The sequence below is a fragment of the Camelus dromedarius genome, chromosome 12, assembly GCF_036321535.1.
Source record: "Camelus dromedarius isolate mCamDro1 chromosome 12, mCamDro1.pat, whole genome shotgun sequence".
In the NCBI taxonomy this organism is placed as follows: Eukaryota; Metazoa; Chordata; class Mammalia; order Artiodactyla; family Camelidae; genus Camelus; species Camelus dromedarius.
Genome location: NC_087447.1, coordinates 5,609,568 through 5,630,725, shown reverse-complemented (window position 1 = coordinate 5,630,725; position 21,158 = coordinate 5,609,568). Strand labels below are relative to the sequence as shown.

At 33.3% G+C, this 21,158-nt stretch overlaps 1 protein-coding gene across 4 annotated transcripts in view; it reads left to right on the top strand.

The window, feature by feature from the left end:
- TOP6BL (TOP6B like initiator of meiotic double strand breaks) overlaps window positions 1-21,158 on the top strand; it is a 64,993-nt gene that overhangs the window by 13,536 nt on the left and 30,299 nt on the right. For all 4 annotated transcript variants that reach the window (XM_064492089.1, XM_064492088.1, XM_064492090.1 and 1 more), the window contains exon 4: window positions 18,937-19,046. In XM_064492089.1, coding sequence (XP_064348159.1) covers window positions 18,937-19,046 — 110 coding nt within the window. The remainder of the gene's footprint in view (window positions 1-18,936; window positions 19,047-21,158) is intronic.

Genomic DNA, 21,158 nt, shown 5'->3' with positions numbered 1-21,158 from the left:
GTAATTTATGTTTATTCTCTCACTCACTCACTCTCTCTCTTTCCTTAACCAGTCTGGCTAGAATCATGTTCTTTCTGTTGTATTCTGTTTCATTGATTTTTGACTCTTAATCTTTTATCTTTCCTTTCTTCTGCTTGTTTTGGGTCTCTTTTGCTTTTCTGTTCCTAGTTTCTTAAAGTGGAAGCTGTAATCATTGATTTGAGACCATTGTTTTTTACACTGAAGTAATGGTATTCTTTTAAATAGTTCTTTTAGTAGTTCTAAAGTTTTAAAATTATATTTAATTATTATTATAATTAGTCTGGAAATTTTTTTTTAATTTATGGTACAAGTTAGGGAATCTAATTTAAATCTTTCCCTTTCTCCAAAAGTTTGTGTTATTATTTTATCTAAGGTTCTATATATGTTTGGATCTGTTTCTGGGTCCTCTAGTCTTTATGTCTGTCTCTAGACCAGTATCACAGTCTTATTTCCTAAAGCTTTAGAATGAATCTTGTTGAATGATAGGGCAAATCTCCCCTCCTTGTTCTTTTTCACAATTGTCTTTGGTTTTTAAAATCATTACTCTTGCCTATAAATTTTACACGTAGTAAGTTCCATGAAAAATCTTATTGTGATCTTGTTTGTTATTATTCTGCATTTATCAGTTAATTGGGTAGGAATTAGCATTTTTACAGTATTAAATGTTTCAATCTGTGAGTTGATATACCTTATCATTTATTTAGGTCTTCATTTTAAAAAAATATGTTATTCAATTTTAATTGTCACAACTGGGAGGTAGGCACTATAATCTCCAGTATATAGACTCTATAGGAGAATAAGGAGCTTTCCCAAGAACACCAAAGCCAAAGCCTGCCTGACTCCAGAGGCCACTTTGCTAGATTTTATTATTTGTTTAAAATATTTTCTGCACTTCTTGCCCTACTGATGTAAAGCTAGGCCATGTAACTTGCTTGGGCCAGGGAAATGTGAGTGGAAGTGATGTGCACCACCTTCTAGGAGAAGCTTTGAGAGCTCGTGTGTATTTTGATCAGAACTCCTTTTCTTCTGCTATGAGACTAGGATGTCTATGAGAGAAAGTGCTCCTTTAGCCTGGGTCCTACTTTGGAGTGGCGCCTTTTTGTGTTTGCCTGGCGTGCTGCAACCTCTTAGTTGGTTTCTTGAGTTCTCACAGAGGCAATTTGATATTGTTGTTAAGTTGGTCTCTCCAAGGGGGAGTGAGGACCTGGGCCTTGCTCTTTTGCCATCTTGCTGATGTCACTCCTATTTAGATCTTCTTTTATGTTAACACTATAATTTCTTTCATAAGTCCTAGACATCTTTTGTTGTATTTATTCCTAATGTCTTATAGTTTTTTTTGCTATTGTGGTTAGTATTTATTTTTTTCAATATTACTGAATTGAACTGTTACAAATTTTTTTCTGGTAATTTTTTACTTAGTTATAATTGATGTATAACTGTAATTTTAAGGTGCACAACATATTGATTAGATATTTATATGTACTGCAATATGATTGACATTGTAGCTAACACCTCTATCGTGACATACAATTATCAATTTCCCTAGTTATGGAAATGATTAAGATCTAGTCTCTCAGCATGATTAACGTTTATAATACATATTTGTCATCTCTAATTACTGTACTATTATATCTCCAGGAATTATTTATCTACTAGTTACTGGTATGCACCCTTAAACAACATCTGTCCCATTCCCCCACACACCTCCAGCACCTGGTAACCACTACTTACTTTGTTTTTTTTCTTGTTGAATTGTTATAAATTTTACTAGTTTTTCTGTAGATTCTCTTGGATCCTCTATATGGGCAATCGAAGCATCTCTAAACTCTAACAGTTTTTCTTTTCCTTTTTACTTCTTATATGGGTTATATTCTTTTCCTTGTCATATAGCATTGGATAGAACAATATTAGTATTGGATAGAAGAGTAGGGGTGATATTAGCCATCTGTGTCTTGCTTTCCTTCAGTGAGATAACCTAAAATTCCACCATTAAGTATGATTTTACTATAGTTTTTTGGTATTTGCTCCTTGTCAGGTTAGGGAATTTCTCTAACCTTCTTAATTTGCTAGTAGTGTTTGTTGTATTTTCTAAAGTTCTTTTTCCACGTCTTTTGGGATTATGCTATGTTTTTTTTTTGCCCATAAGAACCAGTGTTCACCTTATCATGAATATATGTGTGACATTATTTTCACCCTATTGAGAATGTTTTTGGGACATTATTTTCCCTCTGAGACCTAGTCACAACCACACAGCTCTGTCATTTTCTTTTTTTTTTTTTTTTTCAGGAGGGGTAAGTAGGTTTATTTATTTATTTATCTGAATGGACATACTAGGGATTGAGCCTAGGACCTTGTGCATGCTAAGCATGCACTCTACCACTGAGCTATGCCCTCCCCACCATGATATTTTTTAAAAATCTTTATTAATATGATGAGTTATGGTAATAGACTTTCTGACCAAAAAAAAAAAAAAAAACAAAAAACACCTTGCAGCTGTATCACAATTTGATTGTATGTTTTTGCATATCCTGGATTTAACTTTTGCATCTGTGTTCCTAGTGAGATTGGCTTATATTATTCTTGTCCTCTTTTGGTATCAAAATTATACTAGCTTTATAAAATGAGTTGGGTAGGTTTATCCATTTCTGTTCTAGAACTTTTTGTGTCTTTTTCACTGAAAATTTGGTAAAGCTAACCTGTAAAAAAATCATTCAAACCTACCGGGTATTTTGGGGTGGGGAGAGTTGAAGAAGGAAATATTCTTCTTAACCAACTTGTTTTCTTTATATATAGAGAGAATAGAATATATAGAGAATAGAATCTGGACTCAGACCCTAGTTCTTTTGATTCCACATATTGTGATCTCTAATCAAACACAAACTTTTCCCCACACATAGTTAAAGATCTGTAAAATAAAAGTGCAGATACTATAGTTATTGAAAAAGTTGACGTAGTTGGGTGGGAAGGGACAGACTGGGATTTCAAAATTTGTAGATACTGACAGGCATATGCAGAATAGATAAACAAGATTATACTGTATAGCACAGGGAAATATATGCAAGATCTTGTGGTAGCTCACAGCAAAAAAAAAAATGAGACGATGAATATATGTATGTTCATGTATAACTGAAAAATTGTGCTCTACACTGGAATTTGACACAACATTGTAAAATCACTATAACTCAATAAAAAAATGTTAAAAAAAGAAGAAAAAAGTCAACATATAAGTGGACCCATGCAGCTCAAATGGGTGTTGTTCAAGGGTCAACTGTATATATATTTCTTTTTTTAAATGAATGTGCGTGCACACACACACACACAGAGTCCCTTACTCCCAAGCATTCATCCACTACATATTTATTGAGTATGTGCTATGTGTTAGGTATTTTCATCTTAGTTTTCAAATTAATTGATGTAAAGTTATTTATATTATTATTTTATGATTTAAAAATATTTGAACTTATCTCTTTGGGGTTTCTTATATTGTTTTTGTGCCTTCTCTTTTTCTTAACGGTGGTAATGATAACACTAACAGGAAAGATTTCATTTTAAACTCAAAAAGGTTAAGTAACTTGTTCAAAGTCATAAATCTAGTAAGTGGTTGAGTAGGATATATGAACTTAGACAGTCTGGCTTCAGAGGCTATGTCTTAACCACTATTTCATAGTATTTTGTTCTACTCTACAGTATACTGTTTTGCTAGAGGTTTGACTACTATATTAGCTTTTCAGATAATCAACTCTTTTATCTATGCTCAGTGAATGAGTAGATACTAATTTCTCTTTCTTTTGACTACTTCTCACTTTACTCTCATACAGCAAGTTGAAGAAATCTATAGCCTGTATCACATTTGCTGGTTGAGTTGTTGAGGTTGTATGAAGAGGCAAGTGTAGTCTTGGAAAAATGGTCATGTTTTTCTCCTTCCATTTTCAATCTTCGTCCTATTTATTTGGGAACCAATGTAGTGTGAGACTCAGGTGCATATTCCTTTGTTAGAGACTTGAGTTACCACACCTTTGTTGACTGGCTTGCTTGGCTGGGTGATCCCACTGAATATGTAGAAACGGACACTAGTCTCTTTGCTTTTCGAGGAAGTGAATAAAGCTTTGACACAATATTTCTGAAAGGTTGCTGATTCTCCATTAAAATGTCCCGCTTTTTATTTCCTTCTCTAAAGCATGTCTGGGGTTGTTTTATAATGTGGAACTCATTAGCCAATTTAACTAATGACATCAAACCACAGAGCCAACCAAAGACCTTTTCATCTTTTGGCTTAATTAGCTTCATTTTTTAAAAAGCTTGATATTACTACTTTATTCACTGGTTAAAGGCAAGAAAACTAAATAGTTACTGGTTTGGTGAGTCACTTGGGAAAAAAATAATAACAACAAACAACCAGATCTCAATTTTTGCCATCATCAGAGAAATTATTTTTAGATGGAACTTTTTGTTAAAGAAGCAAGATAGCCCATTTTAGAAAATTAGGGGGAAATAGAGAAGAGGAAAAAGATTCTTACAAACTTTCCTTCCATGTATTTTTAGTATAGTTGTAATCACAATATATACACAATTTTGTCCTACTGCTTTTTTCACTTGACATGTAAGTGTTTTTATGTTATGGTAGTCTTCTAGTCATTATTTTTAATGGATAAGTTGTCCATAAAAAGATGTATCATAAATTAATTAACCATTTAATATTTTTAGGCATTTAGGTTTGTTCTTTTTTTTTTTTCCATCGCTGTGAATAGTGGTATATTGTAGTGGTTAAGAACTCATACTGTGTGCCCCTGAGCAAGTTGTTTGATCTTTCGACATTACCTACCTTACAGAGCTGTTTTGAGGATTAAATGAGGTAATACACATAATGCATGTAGGACAGTGGTTATTCTGAGTACATAGTTCTCAATAAGTGCTAATTAATGTTAATGTCACTGGGATGAATATCTTGATGCATATAGTATTTTACTTAATTGAAAAATTTAGGACTAATTTCTTGAAGTAGCTTTAACTTGAAAAAAGCCTATATTTTTATAGCTCTTGAAATTGCTTTTTAAAAAGTTGTGTCATGTAATAGTAGCATTTTTATGTAAGGATATCAACTTCTTGTACTTTGCTAGCATTAGGAACTTCAATTACTTAAACTATTTTAGCCAATTTACTAGTTAGTGAAATGGTATATAGTTTAAATTTGTATTTATTTGAACCTTTTTGTAAGTGTTTACTATCTGTACTTTTTCTGAACTTTTTCCCTGTCTTTAGGGAAAAACTTCTAAGATGAAGTTTAGTGTAAATTCAGTCATTAGCTGAGTGCCATGATCTGAATGTTTGTGTCTCCCCAAAATTCATATGTTGAAATCCTAATGGCTAATGTGATAGTATTAGGGGATGGGACCTTTGGGAAGTGCTTAGGTCATAAGGGTGGCACCCTCATGAATGGGATTAATGCTTGTATAAAAAAAGACCTAATAGAGTTCTCTAGGTTCTTTTGCCATGTAAGGATACAGTGAGAAGTCTGCAATCCAAAAGAGGGCCCAGAACCTGACCATGCTGGCACTCCCATCTTAGACTTCCAGACTCCAGAACTGTGAGAAATAAATTTCGGTTGTTTATAAGCCACTCAGTCTGTGGTAGTTTGTTGTAGCAGCCCAAATGGACTAAGATACTGTTTTAGTTGTATTTTTAGGCTTGACGCCATGATATACAGATCAGTGAGATTCAATTTCACTGTTCTGATGCCATTTGATTTCAAGATGCACAGTTGGCTATAGAATGATAGGTCTAATGTAATGATTTCCTAAATCTCATTTTCTTCTAATACTCTACTGATACAAGAATATCACTGGGTATTCTTGAAGAATTACAATATTACCTAGAGATGTTCTTTAAACAACAGCTACTTATATGATGATTTTTTCCAAAGAGAATAAAATAATGAAAACTGTATATATAGATACTGAGTGTCTATACATATATGTCTGTCTCCATATATGTGTATAATAGTCTTTTAATTTAATTCATTCTAGATAGGTATATATAGTGATTAAAAACACAGGCTTTAGAGTCAGTCAGCCCTTTACTTAAGTCCCAACTTTTACACACTATGTAACATTGAACATCAGTTTTTCTCAGTTATAAAAATAGGAATAATAATAGAATTCCTATCTCATAGGGTTGTGCAAATTTAGTTAGGTAATATTATAAAGTGTTAATATAGTGCCTCACACATAGGGAATGCTTAATAAATATTGTTTAATAATAACACATTCAGTTTTAATCTGAATAATCAGGCTCGGTTCTAAATAAAATTTCTCTTTGTTTTGTTCCAAACTTTCTGAAAGGATTTCTTGAATATAAAACACTTGTTTTGGGGAAGCTAACAGGAAACTTGATGGCATCAATTCTCTTCGTTTATTGAATAGGGAGAGGGTATAGCTCAAATGGTAGAGCACTTGCTTAGCATGCATGAGGTCCTGGGTTCAATCCCCAGTACCTCCTCTAAAAATAAACAAACATAGTTACCTCCCCCTACTCAAAATAAAATTATTAAACAATAATTAATTTATAATTAAATAATACAAGGGCCAACAAATAAAATAATGGAGAATAGAGTCCAGAAATAGGCTTATACTTATACGGTCACTTGATTTTTTTTGTAAAGGCAGCAAAGCAATCCAATGAAGAAAATCTTTTCAACAAATGTTGCTGGAACAACCAGATGTCTGTAAGGGGAAAAAAGGAATCTTGACATCTACTGCAGGTTGCACAAAAATTAGAGGCAGAAGATAGACCTAAAAATAAAAGCTGTGAAGATTCTGGAAGAAAACAGGAGAATATCCTTTAAGAATAGGCAAAGATCTTAGGGCAGATCTTAGGGCATAGAAATAAGTAACCATAAAAGAAAAAAGTTGATAAAATTAATCAAAATAAAGAACTTTTGCTCATCAAAAGACTTAAGAAAATGAATAGGTTATCAATAGTTGTGAGAAAATTTCTGCAAAACATGTCTGGCAACAAACTTTTATCCATAATATCCATAATATAAAAACAGCTTCTGAAACTTAACGATAAAAAAGACATCTTGATTTAAAAAAAAAAAATGGACCAAACACTGCACACGTCCTAGGATGGCAGTGATGATGATGATGGCAGTGATGATGATGGGGGGGAAGCTGGGAAGGGGGTGAAATAGGTAAAGGAGATGAAGAGATCCAAACTTCCAGTTATAAAATAAGTAAGTCACAAGGATGTAATGTAGGAATATAGTCAATATATTGTAATAACTTTGTATGGTGACAGAATGTTACAAAGACTTACTGGACTTATTGTGGTGATCAATTTATAATGTATATCAAATCACAAATGTCAAATCACTATGTTGTATGCCTGAAACTAATATAAAATTGTATGTCAACTATACTTCAATTAAAAAAAGAGAATAATAATGATAATGAAGATAACAAATGTTGGCAAGTATGTGGTGAAATTGGAAACTTTGAACGTTGTTGGTGGGAATGTAAAATTGTTCAGCTGCCACAGAAAAAAAGTTTGGGAGTTCCTCTACAAGCTAAACATAGAATTACTATACAAGAGTTCCACTACTATGGATATACCTAAAGGAGTTGAAAGCAGAGGCTTAAAATAGAGATTTGCACACCAATGTTCATTACAGCATCATTCACAATAACCTAAAAGTGGAAGCAACCCAGTGTCCATCAACTTATGAATAAATAAATTGTGATATGCATATGAATATTGTTCAGCTATGAAAAGGAATGAAGTTCTGATATGTGTTAAAACATGGATTAACACTGAAAACTTTACGCTAAGTGAAATATGCCAGACAGAAAGGACAGATATTGTATGATTCTACTAATATGAAATACCTAGAATAGGCAAATTCATTGAAACAGAAAGTGGATTAGAGGTTACCAGAGATGGGAGGGAGGGAGAATTGGGACTTGCTGCTTAATGGTTGCAGAGTTTCTGTTTGGGATGATGAAAAAGTTTTAGAAATAGGGGGAAAGGGGATAGGAAGGAATAAATTTGGGAGTTTGAGATTTGCAAATATTAAGTGCTATATATAAAAATAGAATTAAAACCCCCAAATTTCTTCTGTATAGCACAGGGAACTATATTCAGTATCTTGTAATAACATTTAATGCAAAAGAATATGAAAACAAATATATGTATGTATATACATGACTGGGACATTGTGCTGTACATCAGAAATTGATATATTGTAACTGACTATACTTAAATTAAAAGAAATTTTTTTAAATTAAACAAACGAACAAAGTTTTAGAAACAGATAATGGTGATGGTTGTACAACATTGTAAGTGTAATTAATGGCAATGAATTGTGTACTTTAAGATAGTTAAAATGGCAAATTTTATGTGTATTTTACCACAACTTAAAAATTTAGAATGTAATATACTCCAAACTATTTAATTTGCACTTTAAATGAGTGGATTGTATAATATGTGAATTGGATCTGAATAAAGCTGTTTTTTTTTTAGTGGGCTAAAGGTTTGAATAGATAATTTGCAAAAGAAGACATCCAAATGGCTATTAAGCACATGAAAAAGTGCTTATCATCAGTCACCAGGGAATGTAAATTAAATTCACAGTCCACTAGAAGAGCTAAAATTAAAGAACACCAGGTGTTAGTTAGCAAGGATATAGAACAATCAGAACTCTGATATAATGCTCGTGAGAGTGTAAAATGGTACAACCACTTTGGAAGACTGTCTGTTTTGACAGTTTCTTATGAAGTGAAACATAAACCTATGCCATGACCCTTCAATTCTATTTCTAGGTATTTACCAAAGAGAAATGAAAATACGTGTCTAAAGCAAGATTTACAAAAGCTGTTCATAGCAGCTTTATTAAAAATAGCAAAGAGCTGGAAAAATCCCAATGTCCAACAATAGAATGGATAAATAAATGAGTGTATTAATGTAATGGAATGCTAATCAGAAATAAAAAGGAAAAAGTTACAGGCATACTTGGATATTTTGCAGATTCAGTTTCAGACCACCCAGATAAAGTAAACATCACAATAAAGCAAGTCACAAAGTTTTTGCTTTCCAGTGCATATAAAAGTTATGTTTACAACATTGTAAAATGACTATAACTCAATTTAAAAATGTTAAAAAATATTTAAAAATTATGTTTACACTATACATAGTCTATTAAATGTGCAATAGCACTACGTCTAAAAAATAAACATACCTTAATTTGAAAATATTATTAAAAAATGCTGACCATCATCTGAGCTTTAAGCGAGTCATAACTTTTTTGCAATAGTAACATCAAAGATCACTGATCGCAGAACACCATAACAAACGTAATGAAAAATTTGAAATATTATGAAAATTACCAAAATGTGACACAGACATGAAATAAGCAAATGCTGTTGGAAAAATGGCACCAATAGACTTTCTCCACGTGGGGTTGCCACCGACCTTCAATTCAAAAAATAGTGTCTGCAAAGTGCAGTAAAGTGAAACGATAAAACGAGATATGCCTGCACTGATACATGCAGCAACATGAATTCATCTCACAGACGTTACGCTGAGAAAGAAAATGCACACAGAAGAATCACTGTATATGATTTCATTCATACAAAGTTCAAGAACATTTAAACTAGTGAAAAAAAATTTAAGTGATTGCCTCTGAGAAGTGGTCACCAGGAAAAAAAGCAATTAGGTATTTTCTGGGATGATGGAAATGTTCTGTATCTTGATGGAGCATAAGTTACCTGGATATATACATTTGTCAAAACTGCAAACTCTACACTTAAGATTTGTGCATTATATTGTAAGTAAATTTTACCTAAGTAAAAGAACTGTAAACACAAATATTGAAATCTAGTTAGTAGGTTTGCTTTTGCAGAGATATGGTTTAACAATTCTGAGACTACTTTCTGTATTCTAGCTTGATAAATTGAGTAAATATTTTGAGGTTACAGGGAACCTGATTTTTCACTGTTGGATAAGGAAGTTGCAAGTATGGAAAGGGGGCAGACTAAAATGCACACTGTAGAATTGGAACTCATGGTTCCAATTGTGTATATATATGTATTGTATATGATAGATAAATATAGAAATAGACACGTGTGTATCCTAGCTTTTATCTGTTGACAGAGCCTAGAAATAATGATATCCTGATAGCAATTGCTTAGCTCTCAAATCTTGGTTTCCAATACACCCTTCTCCACCAAAAAGAACTAGAACTCCTTGGATAAAACACTGACTCCAGGGTTGGGGTAGGGAAAATACAAGATGAGCCTAGAACATCCTTGAAATTCCTCAACGATTATGTGGATGGACAATGGAGCCAGCTTGCAGGGACTTTCATTGACCAAATATAGGAAAATAATATAGGGTAAATAATGATAGTAAGAGATTATAACTCAGTGAATAAAATAAGAACACATGACTCCATACTGATAGAAATAAATAAGGGAGAAAGGAAAGCATTTCTTTACAGGTAGAATGCCAACTAATAAATGTAGAAGGGATAAAGGAAATCCCTTTATCCCTTAGGAAATCATCAGTGGGTGCAAAAACTAATGAGTGCAACTTTGATGAGGAAAAGAATATATACATAATTTGTGGAGAGGTACTTTGAAAATATTTATTAGTTACAAGGGGAAAATACTAACTTTTCAGTAAAGGAATCTATAGGAGATGTTAACCAAAAGATCAAAGTCAACATCACCATTATTAGAACAAACTGATACATCCCTCCTGATAGGTGCTGAGAAGGACACATCACTTTGGTGGAGTTTCTGGAAAAAAAAAAAGCTATAAAGACATTATTAGGATAGTTGCTGAAATGTGAATATGGACTATGGATTAGATGATGATTCTATATTCATACAAAATTTCCTATTTTGATAATTATACTGAGGTTACGTAAGAGACCTTTCTCTTATAAAATAATCACTGAATTACTTAGGGGTAAAGGAGCACAATACCTCCAACTTATTCTCAACTAGTTCAAGAAAAAATATGCACCCATACACACACAGAGAAGCAGAAAGAGGATAAAGCAAATGTGTCAAAATATACAATTTCTAAATCTGGGTAAAGGGCGTATGGGCGTTCCTGGTACTATTCTTGCACCTTTTCTGTAAGTTTGAAATTACATAATAATAAGTGACAAAAATGTATACAATTCCATTGGAAGATTATAATAATTTATAAAGCTTTCCCCTCTTTCAAGACATTTGGTGATTCCCAGTTTTGTGGTATTATAAATATTACTTTGATGAAATTATTAAATTGTTTTGCATAAAGTTATTGCAACTTACATTTTTGCCATCAGTGCATACAAACACCTGTCTGATCCCCCTCTCACCAGTATTGTGTACTACTAATTAAAGAAGACTTTGACAGTGACCTCAAGCACCTCTGACTCCAGAAGGGTTTGTTAACTTGATAGGCAGGATATTGTATTTCATTTTTCAGGTATTTAAAACACTTAAAAAACTTTAAAAGCAATTTCAATTATTATAAAAAAGTTAAAATAAGTCAAAAGGTGAAAATATTTATAATATTATAATCTCAGAGACAACCATACTTAATACTTTGGCATACCTCTTTTCAAATTATCTTAGTGGTGTTTGTGTGTATTTCTATTTCTACTTAGAATAAAACTAGAATTATTGTATCTCGTTTTCATTTACATTTTTCATACAAGTGAAATGACTGTCTTAACGTTTATTGATTTGTTTATTTCTTTGTTGGATGTTTGTTCACATTCTTTGCTTCTTTTCCCCTTTAGGATCTTAGTATTTTTCTAATTGATACAAAAGTCTATCCTTTGTCGAGTAAACCTCTATGTCATTGGAGGCAATTGTTTTCTTAGGGTTTGTGTGTGTGTGTGTGTGCGCAGTATTTTAATTTTGAGTATTTACATTTTTTTAAAGTTTTCTTCCTTTACCTTCTGTATATTTACTGGAAATAGATTAAACTACTTATGATCAGCTCTGGTCCAAAGAATCCCCTCCTTAGCATACTTGGTAATTGACATTCTTCATAAATGCAGCTTCTACTTAGGTTAAGTCTGAATTTTTTAAAAGTTGAGGTATAATTGACATATAACGTTGTATTAATTTCAGGTAAACAAGATAGTGTATCACTATTTGTATATATTGCAAAATGATCACCACAATGTCTGGTTAACATCTGTCATCATATATTACAAACTTTTTTCTTGTTGGAAACTTTTGAGATCTACTCTTTTAGCAACTTTTAAATATGCAATACAGTAACTGCAGTTCCCGTGCTGTACAGTATATTCCTATGCATTCCTGTGACTTACTTATTTTATAACTGGAAGTTTGTACCTTTTGACTTCCTTCAGCTATTTCACCCCACATCCCCCCAGATCCCACCACTGGCAACCAACAATCTGTTCTCTGTGTCTATAAGCTCTTTTTTTGTTTGTTTTTAGATTTCACATATAAGTGAGATCGTATGGTATTTGTCTTTCTCTCTCTGACTAATTTCACTTAGCATAATGCCCTCAAGGTCCATCCATATTGTCACAAAAGGCAAGATTCCATTCTATTTTATGACTAAATAATATTCCATTGTGGATATATACATACCACATTTTATTTATCCATTTGTCTGTTGGTGGACACTAAGGTTGTTTCCATGACTTGGCTATTGTAAATAATGCCACAATAAACAATTGGGGTATATATATCTTATCAAAATAGTGTTTTTGTTTTCTTCAGGTAAATACCCAGAAATGGATTTGCTGGATCATATGGTAGTTCTATTTTTAATTTTTGAGGAACCTCCATACTGTTTTCTATAGTGGTTGTACCAATTTCCACCAGTAGTGTACAAGTGTTTCCTTTTCTCCACATATTCACCAATACTTGTCATTTTGTGTATTTTTTATAATAGCCATTTTAACAGGTGTGAGGTGATATCTCATTGTGGTTTTGATTTGCATTCCCTTATGATTAGTGATGTTGAGCATCTTTTCATGTACCTGATGGTCATCTGTATGTCTTTGAAAAAATGTCTATTCAGATCCTCTGCCCATTTTAAAGTTAGACTTTTTGGGTTTGTTTTTTGTGTTGTTGTTGTTGTTTGGCTATTGAGTTGTATTGGTTCTTTGTGGGGTTTTGGATATTAACTCCTTTTCAGATATGTGATTTGCAAATTTTTTCTTAATAGGTTGTATTTTCATTTTGTTGATAGTTTCCTTTATTGTAAAGAAGCTTTTTAGTTTGATGTAGGTTCCACTTATTTATTTTTACTTTTGTTGCCTTTGCTTTTGGTGTCAAATTGAAAAAATCATTGCCAAGACCAATGTCATGGAGGTTACCATCTATATTTTCTTCTAGGAGTTTTATGGTTTCAGGTCTTACAGTCAAGCCCTTAATCTATCTCGAGTTAATTTTTGTGTATGGTGTAGGATAGTGGTCTAGTTTCATCCTTTTGCAGAGTATTTACATTTTTAATTTAAAAATACTTTTAGACTTACAGAAGAGCTGCAAAAACAGTGCAGAGAGGTCCTATATAACCTTCACCCAGCTTTCCCTACAATTAATATTTTAAATAACTGCAGTATGATTACCAAAACTAAGAAATTAACATTGGTAAAATATTAACTAAACTACAGACTCAAGATTTTATCAGTTTTTCCACTAATGTTCTTTTTTCAATTCCTGAATCCATTCCAGGATCTCACTTTGCATTTAATTGTCATGTCTTATTAATTGCTTTTCATATGTGATTGTTCCTCAGTCTTCCTTTTTCTTTCATTACCTTAACATTTTTGAAGTATACCTGTCAGACATTTTGTAGAATGTCCTTCAGTTTGAGCTTGTTTGATGTTTTCTTTTGTTAAGTTGAGGTTATACATTGTCAGAAAGAATACCACAGAGATGATGTGTCCTTTTCAATGCATCATATCAGGGGACTGATGATGTTGATATGTCTTATTGTTGGTAATATTAACTTTGATCACTTGATTAAGGTGTTATCTGCCATATTTTTCCAAGCAGAGTTACTCTTTGTAATTTTTAGATATTTGGAGGAAATACAATGAGGCTATGCAAATATCCTGTTTCTTCTTAAACTTTCATCTACTAACTTAGCATTCATTGATGGATCTACCTGCAGTGATTGTTACTATAGTGTTATTGTGATTTAATATGTCCTCATTCCTTCTACATATTTATTGGAATATCTGTAAGGAAAAGCTGTCCCTTCTTCACCTTTAATTTATTAATTCAGTTATTTATAAGAGGATGAACTTGTGGATTTTTATTTTGGGGGGCTATAATTCAATACTATTTTGAGTATTTTCAACTTTTACAATTCCTGCCTCATAATGTTATTATTTTTGCTTTAATCTTTTACTTGTATGTTAAGGAAAATGCAAGAATAAAAAATAGTCTTTTATATTTATTCACTTATTCATTATTTCTGAGTCTCTTCATTTCTTCCTATTTATCTGGGTTTCCATCTTTAGCCTAAAGAGCATCCTTAGCATTTCTTGTAGTGCAGGTCTTCTAGTGACAAATTATTTCATCTTTTGTTTATCTAAAAATGTCTTTATCTTACCCTCATTTTAAAAGGATATTTCACTGGAATTGAAATTCTAGCTTGACAGTTTTTTCCTTTCAGCATTTTAAAGATGTCATTTCATTGTCCTCTGGCCTCCACTGTTTCTCAGAAGTCAGCTGTAACTCATGTTATGGTTTCTCTATATGTAATATGTGCTTTTCCTCTAGCTTCTTTCAATGTATTCTCCTTATCATTTTTCAAGTCACTTTGACTATTATGTACCTAAGTGTAATTTTCTTTGTATTTATCCTGTACTGAGGTTTGCTGAGTTTTTCACATCTTACTATTTTTCATCAAATTTTAGAAAATTTTGTTTGATTTCATGTTTTTCCTGTCCAATTCTCACTTTTGTCTCCTTCTGGGACTCTCATTACACATATTTTTGACTAGTTGGTATTATCCTGCAAGTCTCTAAAATTCTATTTATTTTTCTTCAACCTGTTTTTCTCTGCTCTCCAGATTGGGTAATTTTTGTTCTTTGCCTTCAATGATTTTACTGACTTTTCAGTCATCTCAATATTATTATACTGTCATCTACCATTAAACCTATCTAGTGAATTCTAAGTTTAGTTACTGAACTTTTCAGTTATAGAATTTCCATTTGGTTCTTTTTTTTTAAACAGCATATTTCTCTTCTGACATTCCCTATCAGTTCATTTCATTTAAATTACCTTTTAAGCCTTTGAACATATTTCTTATATATGCTTTGAAGTCTTTGCTAAATGTAAAAAAAAAATGTCTTTGCTAAATGTAACATCTGTGACAGGCTTGATTTTTATTTAGTGCTTTTTTGTATGAGTTATATTTTTCTTTTTCTTTGCATGTCTATTATGTATTTTCTATTGGATAATGTGATCATATTTTATATTCTTTTCTACCTCTGAAGAGTTGATTTTTGTTCTAGCAAGCAGTTCTAGCAGACTAATCACCTTAAATTTGTGCAGGCTTGTTTTTTTTATACATTTTAAAGGATGGATCTGTAGAAAGCCAAGTCATTTTCCAAACCCCTCTAACTTGACCTCCAAACTGTATCTTCACTATGAATCTTGTTGAGGCTTGGTTTTAGGCTTTTTTTTACAGTGGATCAGGAGCAGACCTTCTTCTAGAATTTGGTTTTTACTACTAAAGCATTACCTTTTTGCCATCTCATCTGGACACCATCAGTTTTGTCAAGTTCCCTCCATTTTGGTTGGGTCTGAAGGTCAGCATTTTTCCAGGATTGCTTCACCACTAAAATATTCCATAGCCTCACCTGGAAATCTTCCATAGTCTCACCTGTGCGTACATAGCCCTGCCCTTGGCCAAGGGCTCATGAGGAACTTCCACACAGACTTTTGGTACTCACTTCTGCACAGCTCCCTCTTCTCCAGTGCCCTACTTTGCAGATTCCAGGTACTTTCACAACCCTGAGCTCTATTCCCTATCACCTCAGCTTAATGGAATCACACAATATGTGGCCTTTGTGTTTGGCTTTTTTCACTAAGTATAATGTTTTCAGGATTCATCCATGTTTGTATGTAGCATGTAACATAACAGTACTTCATTTCTTTCTATGGCTGAATAATATTCCACATTTTGTTAATCTATTCATCATTTGTTGGACATTTGGGTTGTTTCCACTTTTTCCTATTATGAATCATGCTTCTATGAACATTCAAGGACCACCTTTTCTTTTAAATGTGCTCTTTAATAGTATCTAATCTACCATCCATAGGGTTTTCATTTCAAACACTGTATCTTTAATTTCCAAGATTTCTAATAAGGTTTTTTGCTGTTACTTTCTGTTTAATTGATGGCATGTATTTTCTTTTTATATTTGAGGGTATAATATATAGAGCACTTAATTTTAAAGTCCCTTTCAGATTGTTTTATTAACTGTTTCCTCAGGTATATGTTTTGTTGGTGTCATAGTTTTCATGGTATTGATCTTTTTTGGTTGGTAATTTTTAGTTAAGAGCTAATTGTTCATGACCCTTTTGTCCTGAACACATCCTGTATTGAGAGCCTTCCAGTAGGAGGTTCTCTGGGTTGCTGAGCTGTAATCTACAGAGCATATATCTTGGATTAAACTTTGCTTGAGCAGCAAGATAAAAAAAAAAAAAAACAACTCTTGCATCTTAATAGAATATATAGTTCTGAGCCTTGTCTGCACTTATATCACATGGGTCTAACACCCTTACCCTGCATTACTGAGGCTGCTACTAGCATCACTTGGCTTTAACTAACCCTCACATAGGTAGGTGGCATACCTTTAGCTTTTGTCCATGTTTTGGTCCCTTGCCTAGACCTCCTATATGTGGCCTCTGTGTTTCTTGTTCTTAAACCAGTTGATGTTACGATAGTAGCGCCATGTTTTTTTCCATTCCATGTCCCAGATACAGTGCATCTTTGGTCTTTACTTAGCATTGTGGATTCTCTCTCTTTTTCGTTTCTGAAGATTAGGGAAGAATACCTCTCTATTTCTGGTCTATAAAGATTTCTCTTTTCTTTTTTCTTACCATGACTATGTTTTACTAAGATTTTAAAATACTTGCTTTATCATTTTATGTGCTTGAATGAGAAGATGAAACTTCACCATATGCTCGACTTACCTAGAAATAGGCAGCTTTTTCTTTAGTTCTGTTGTTTTACCTTTTCACGTTTAACTCTAGTCAGTCCATCTGGATTTTTTTTTTTTTTGGATGTATGGAGTGAGTTTACTGAAATTGATTTCCCCCAAATAACTACTCATTTTATTTTAAATTGTTATTAAGAGTTCTAGAGAATTCAAAGTTATTCACAAGCCTTTTTCTCATGTATCTACATGTTTTCCCCATTCCGCAGACATTACTACTTTAAAGAGAAGTAGGATTCTGGAACAGTTGTTTCTTATTTCACAGAAAAGTAATTGAATCACAGGAAAAAGGGTCGTCCTAGGTCAGAAAGTTAGTCATTAGTAAAACTGAAGACTGATGCAAGTCATCCTGGTTTAGTGCTAAGCTCACTAAACTTCAGTGTAGCATAATCTTGCTCCCATATTATCTCAGGCTTCATGACTGAATTATAGTTTAAAAACAAACTAATGGCAAGAAAAATATTGCCCATTATGATTGATAGCTAGAACCTGATCTTGGTAAATTCCATACTTTTGGGGATGGTTTAAGTTTTATTAGATATATGGTATGAATTCTTTAGAAGAAAGTTATGCTATTATCTTAGGATGTATTTTATTGTTACTTTTTAGAGTTGAATTCTTATATAATATCAACATTATCAACCTCATTTATAAGGTAGAACTTGCAGAGACTGAGATATATATCTTTATTCATATTTAGTTCTCCATTATAATATTACTGTAGAGGAAGACTAAGGGATGGCATTTTACAAAATGAGAGATTTGGGTTTTTCACCTTTGTAATTTTAGTGCCACGGTACAGAAAGAAAGAAGGATGGTGCATACTTTGAGATTCTCTTTGTTGATGATGACCCAGGATTCACTGAGGCTTTGTGGAAAGAGTTCTGAGTCAACATATGTAGATATACCAAGTGGCTAAAATACAAATTAAATTAGCAAGAGTTTGTTCTTCTTTGTTAAAGATTGCCTCTTAAAGAACAAACATGCTGGGGGAGGGGTGGGAAGGGATAGAATGGGAGTTCAAAATTTGTAGATATTGACAGGCATATGCAGAATATGTAAACAAGATTATACGGTATATAGCATAGGGAAATATACACAAAATCTTGTGGTAGCTCACAGCGAAAAAAAATGTGACAATGAATATATGTATGTTCATGTATAACTGAAAAATTGTGCTCTATACTGGGATTTGATACAACATTGTAAAATGACTATAACTCAATAAAAAAATTTAAGAAAAAAAGAACATACTATATTAGGAAAATGCCTGAGAGGGTCATTCTTGAATTTTTCTGATTTCAGTTCTAAATTAGCTCGCTTACTGGATTTGTGTTATTAAATAATGAATTAATTTATTAAAAAATATAAGAATATCAGTTAGAGCTATCAGCTCTGAAGATTTCTGGCACTGGATATGACCTTGTGGAAATTAACTGAAAATACAAATTGATTTAGCAAATTTTCAATTTGTGTAAAATTGAAAATATGAGATTAGATGTCTTAACCCCATAAAGTAATTCTAAATGTTCAAGCAATTTGCTGATGCATAGCTGTTTCCAGTTATATTTTAAATTTTGCAGATAATCTTTTCATCAGGGAAAAGCCTTCTTGGCTCATTATTTTAATAAACAATTTCAGAAACTCTGATTCTTATCCAAACTGCTTGTTCTATTTTGTCACCATTTCTTCTCACACAGAAATACAATCTATACTGCATGGATTCTCTGCAAAGCTGAATTGGACTTCAGAGGAAGCCAGCTATTCTCAGGACTCATCAGGGGTAACACCCTTCCAGATGATTTTTGAGGCAGGTTTTGCTGTTGTTCTATAAATTAATGATGTTTTGATTCTTATTTTTGTACAAATATAATAACAGGAAGGAAAAGCCTAGGTCCATTATAGTTCCACGTTGAAATGAAATAAGGCATTGGTTCCCAAACTTCCCTGTGCAGATTTTAAATCACCTGGTAGCTTTCAAACTACTGATATTTGTGTCTGACTCCAAGAGATTGTGATTTAATTGGTCTGGGGTTTTGGATTAGTCTCCTTGGGCTGCCATTAAAAAGTACCACAGATTTGTGGGGGAAGATATACCTTAAGTGGTAGCATGTACAAGGTCCCGGGTTCAATCCCCTAATTACCTCCCTCCCCCTCACCAAAAAAAAATACCACAGATTTGGTGGCTTAAACAACAGAAACTTATTTTCTCATACTTCTGCAGGCTGGAAGTCCAAGATCAGGGTACCTTGTCACTCTGCTCACATGGCCTTTCCTCTGCATATGTGGAGCGAGAGCTTTCTGGTGTCTCTTCCTCTTCTTGTGAGGACACCAGTCCTATGAGATTAGGGCCCCACCCTTATGACCTTATTTAACCTTAATGACATCCTTAAGGCCCTGTCTCCAAATATAGTCACATCAGGGGCTAGGGCTGCAACAAATGAATTTTGGGGGGCACAATTCAGTCCATAAAAGGTGTGGCCTGGGCTTTGGAATATTTTTAAAATCCTAGATGATTCCTAACGTGCAGGTAAATTTGAGAACCACTGAAACAAGCCATTATTTGAATTTGGACCTCCTGAAAAAGGAAATAAAAAAGGATTCCCTGTGCAGATCCTATTTGGGTACATTTTTATTAGGTTGATTTAAAGATATTTATTGATTTATTTGTAGCCCAGCTTTATGAGAGCAACAATTGAGTTCTCCATTCCCCTTAATAGTTCTCTGATCCCCATCTTTCCTTTTAGCTGGTGGAGACAAAGAATTAGAGTACTTTAAACATTCTCCCAAAAAACACTTGGGAGGCCTCTCTCCATGTCAGAATTATATGCTCCTTCTAAAAGGAAATGAGTACAATATCAGGACAACAGATATCCCTGTCCGTGCCTTATCTTCTTTAGGGGAACGAAGGGTGAACAGCCTAGAGCAATTAATGGTTAGTCAGCTCTAAAACTATTAATGTCAAGTAGCAATAAAAAAGCTGATTCCAGTGAACCAAGGAAAGCAGTTCTAGAAAAGGAGATCATATGTTTTAGCTAGTCTGAACAAACAATAGTAATTCTTATACCTAACATTAATATATGCTGTTTAAGCCTCCTGACAACTCCATGAAGTAGATAGGACAAGGTTCATCACACCATTTTACAGATACAAGAAAACAGATTCAAAAATTTGGCTGACTTTCCCAAGGTCATGCCAAAGTTAAGTGACAGAATTAGAATTTGAACCAAAGTCTTACTCATATTGATCAGTGCTGTCTCAGTGTTCATTCATTCACTCGTTTATTCAGAAACCTGTATTTGTTCAGGTCGGCCTCACTGTGCTAGACAGAGTCCCAAGACATATTGCTTGATTCCCAAGGAACTTGGAAAAAACTGACAAGTAAACAAATAGTTACAATACAGTGTAAAATATATCATGGTAGAGGAAAGCACTGAATGCTGTGGTAGCATAGAGAAAGGGACCTAATCCAATGGGAAGGGGTCAAAGTCTAGAGTCTTAAACCGAACAGCAGATTTTCTGGGTATATGGGGTTCAGAGACTTGAAAGAATAGAAAGTTGTCATCAGAGTGATAACATTTCTCTCTCTTTTTTGTTTTTTTTTTTTTTTTTCTTACCGCAAAAGCAGTGTTTCCCTCAGGAAAATTAAAGTGTGCATTTAGAGCACAGATAATTTGACTAATTAAGATAGCCACTATTAACATCTTGGTGTGCATCTTTTTACATAGGAGTGGAACATTTCAGTTTAAGGTTTCCAGGATGGTACAGTTCCAAGCTGTGGCCATGGAAATAGGTGGCTGGAAATGAGTGGAGGTCAAGGTTATTGGAGTTGAGGAGGTCAGAGAAATGTGAGACTAAGTTGTTACTTAGACTTGTCAGCTACTTGGATGTGGAAGTCAGCCAAGATGATGGTAGGACCTAG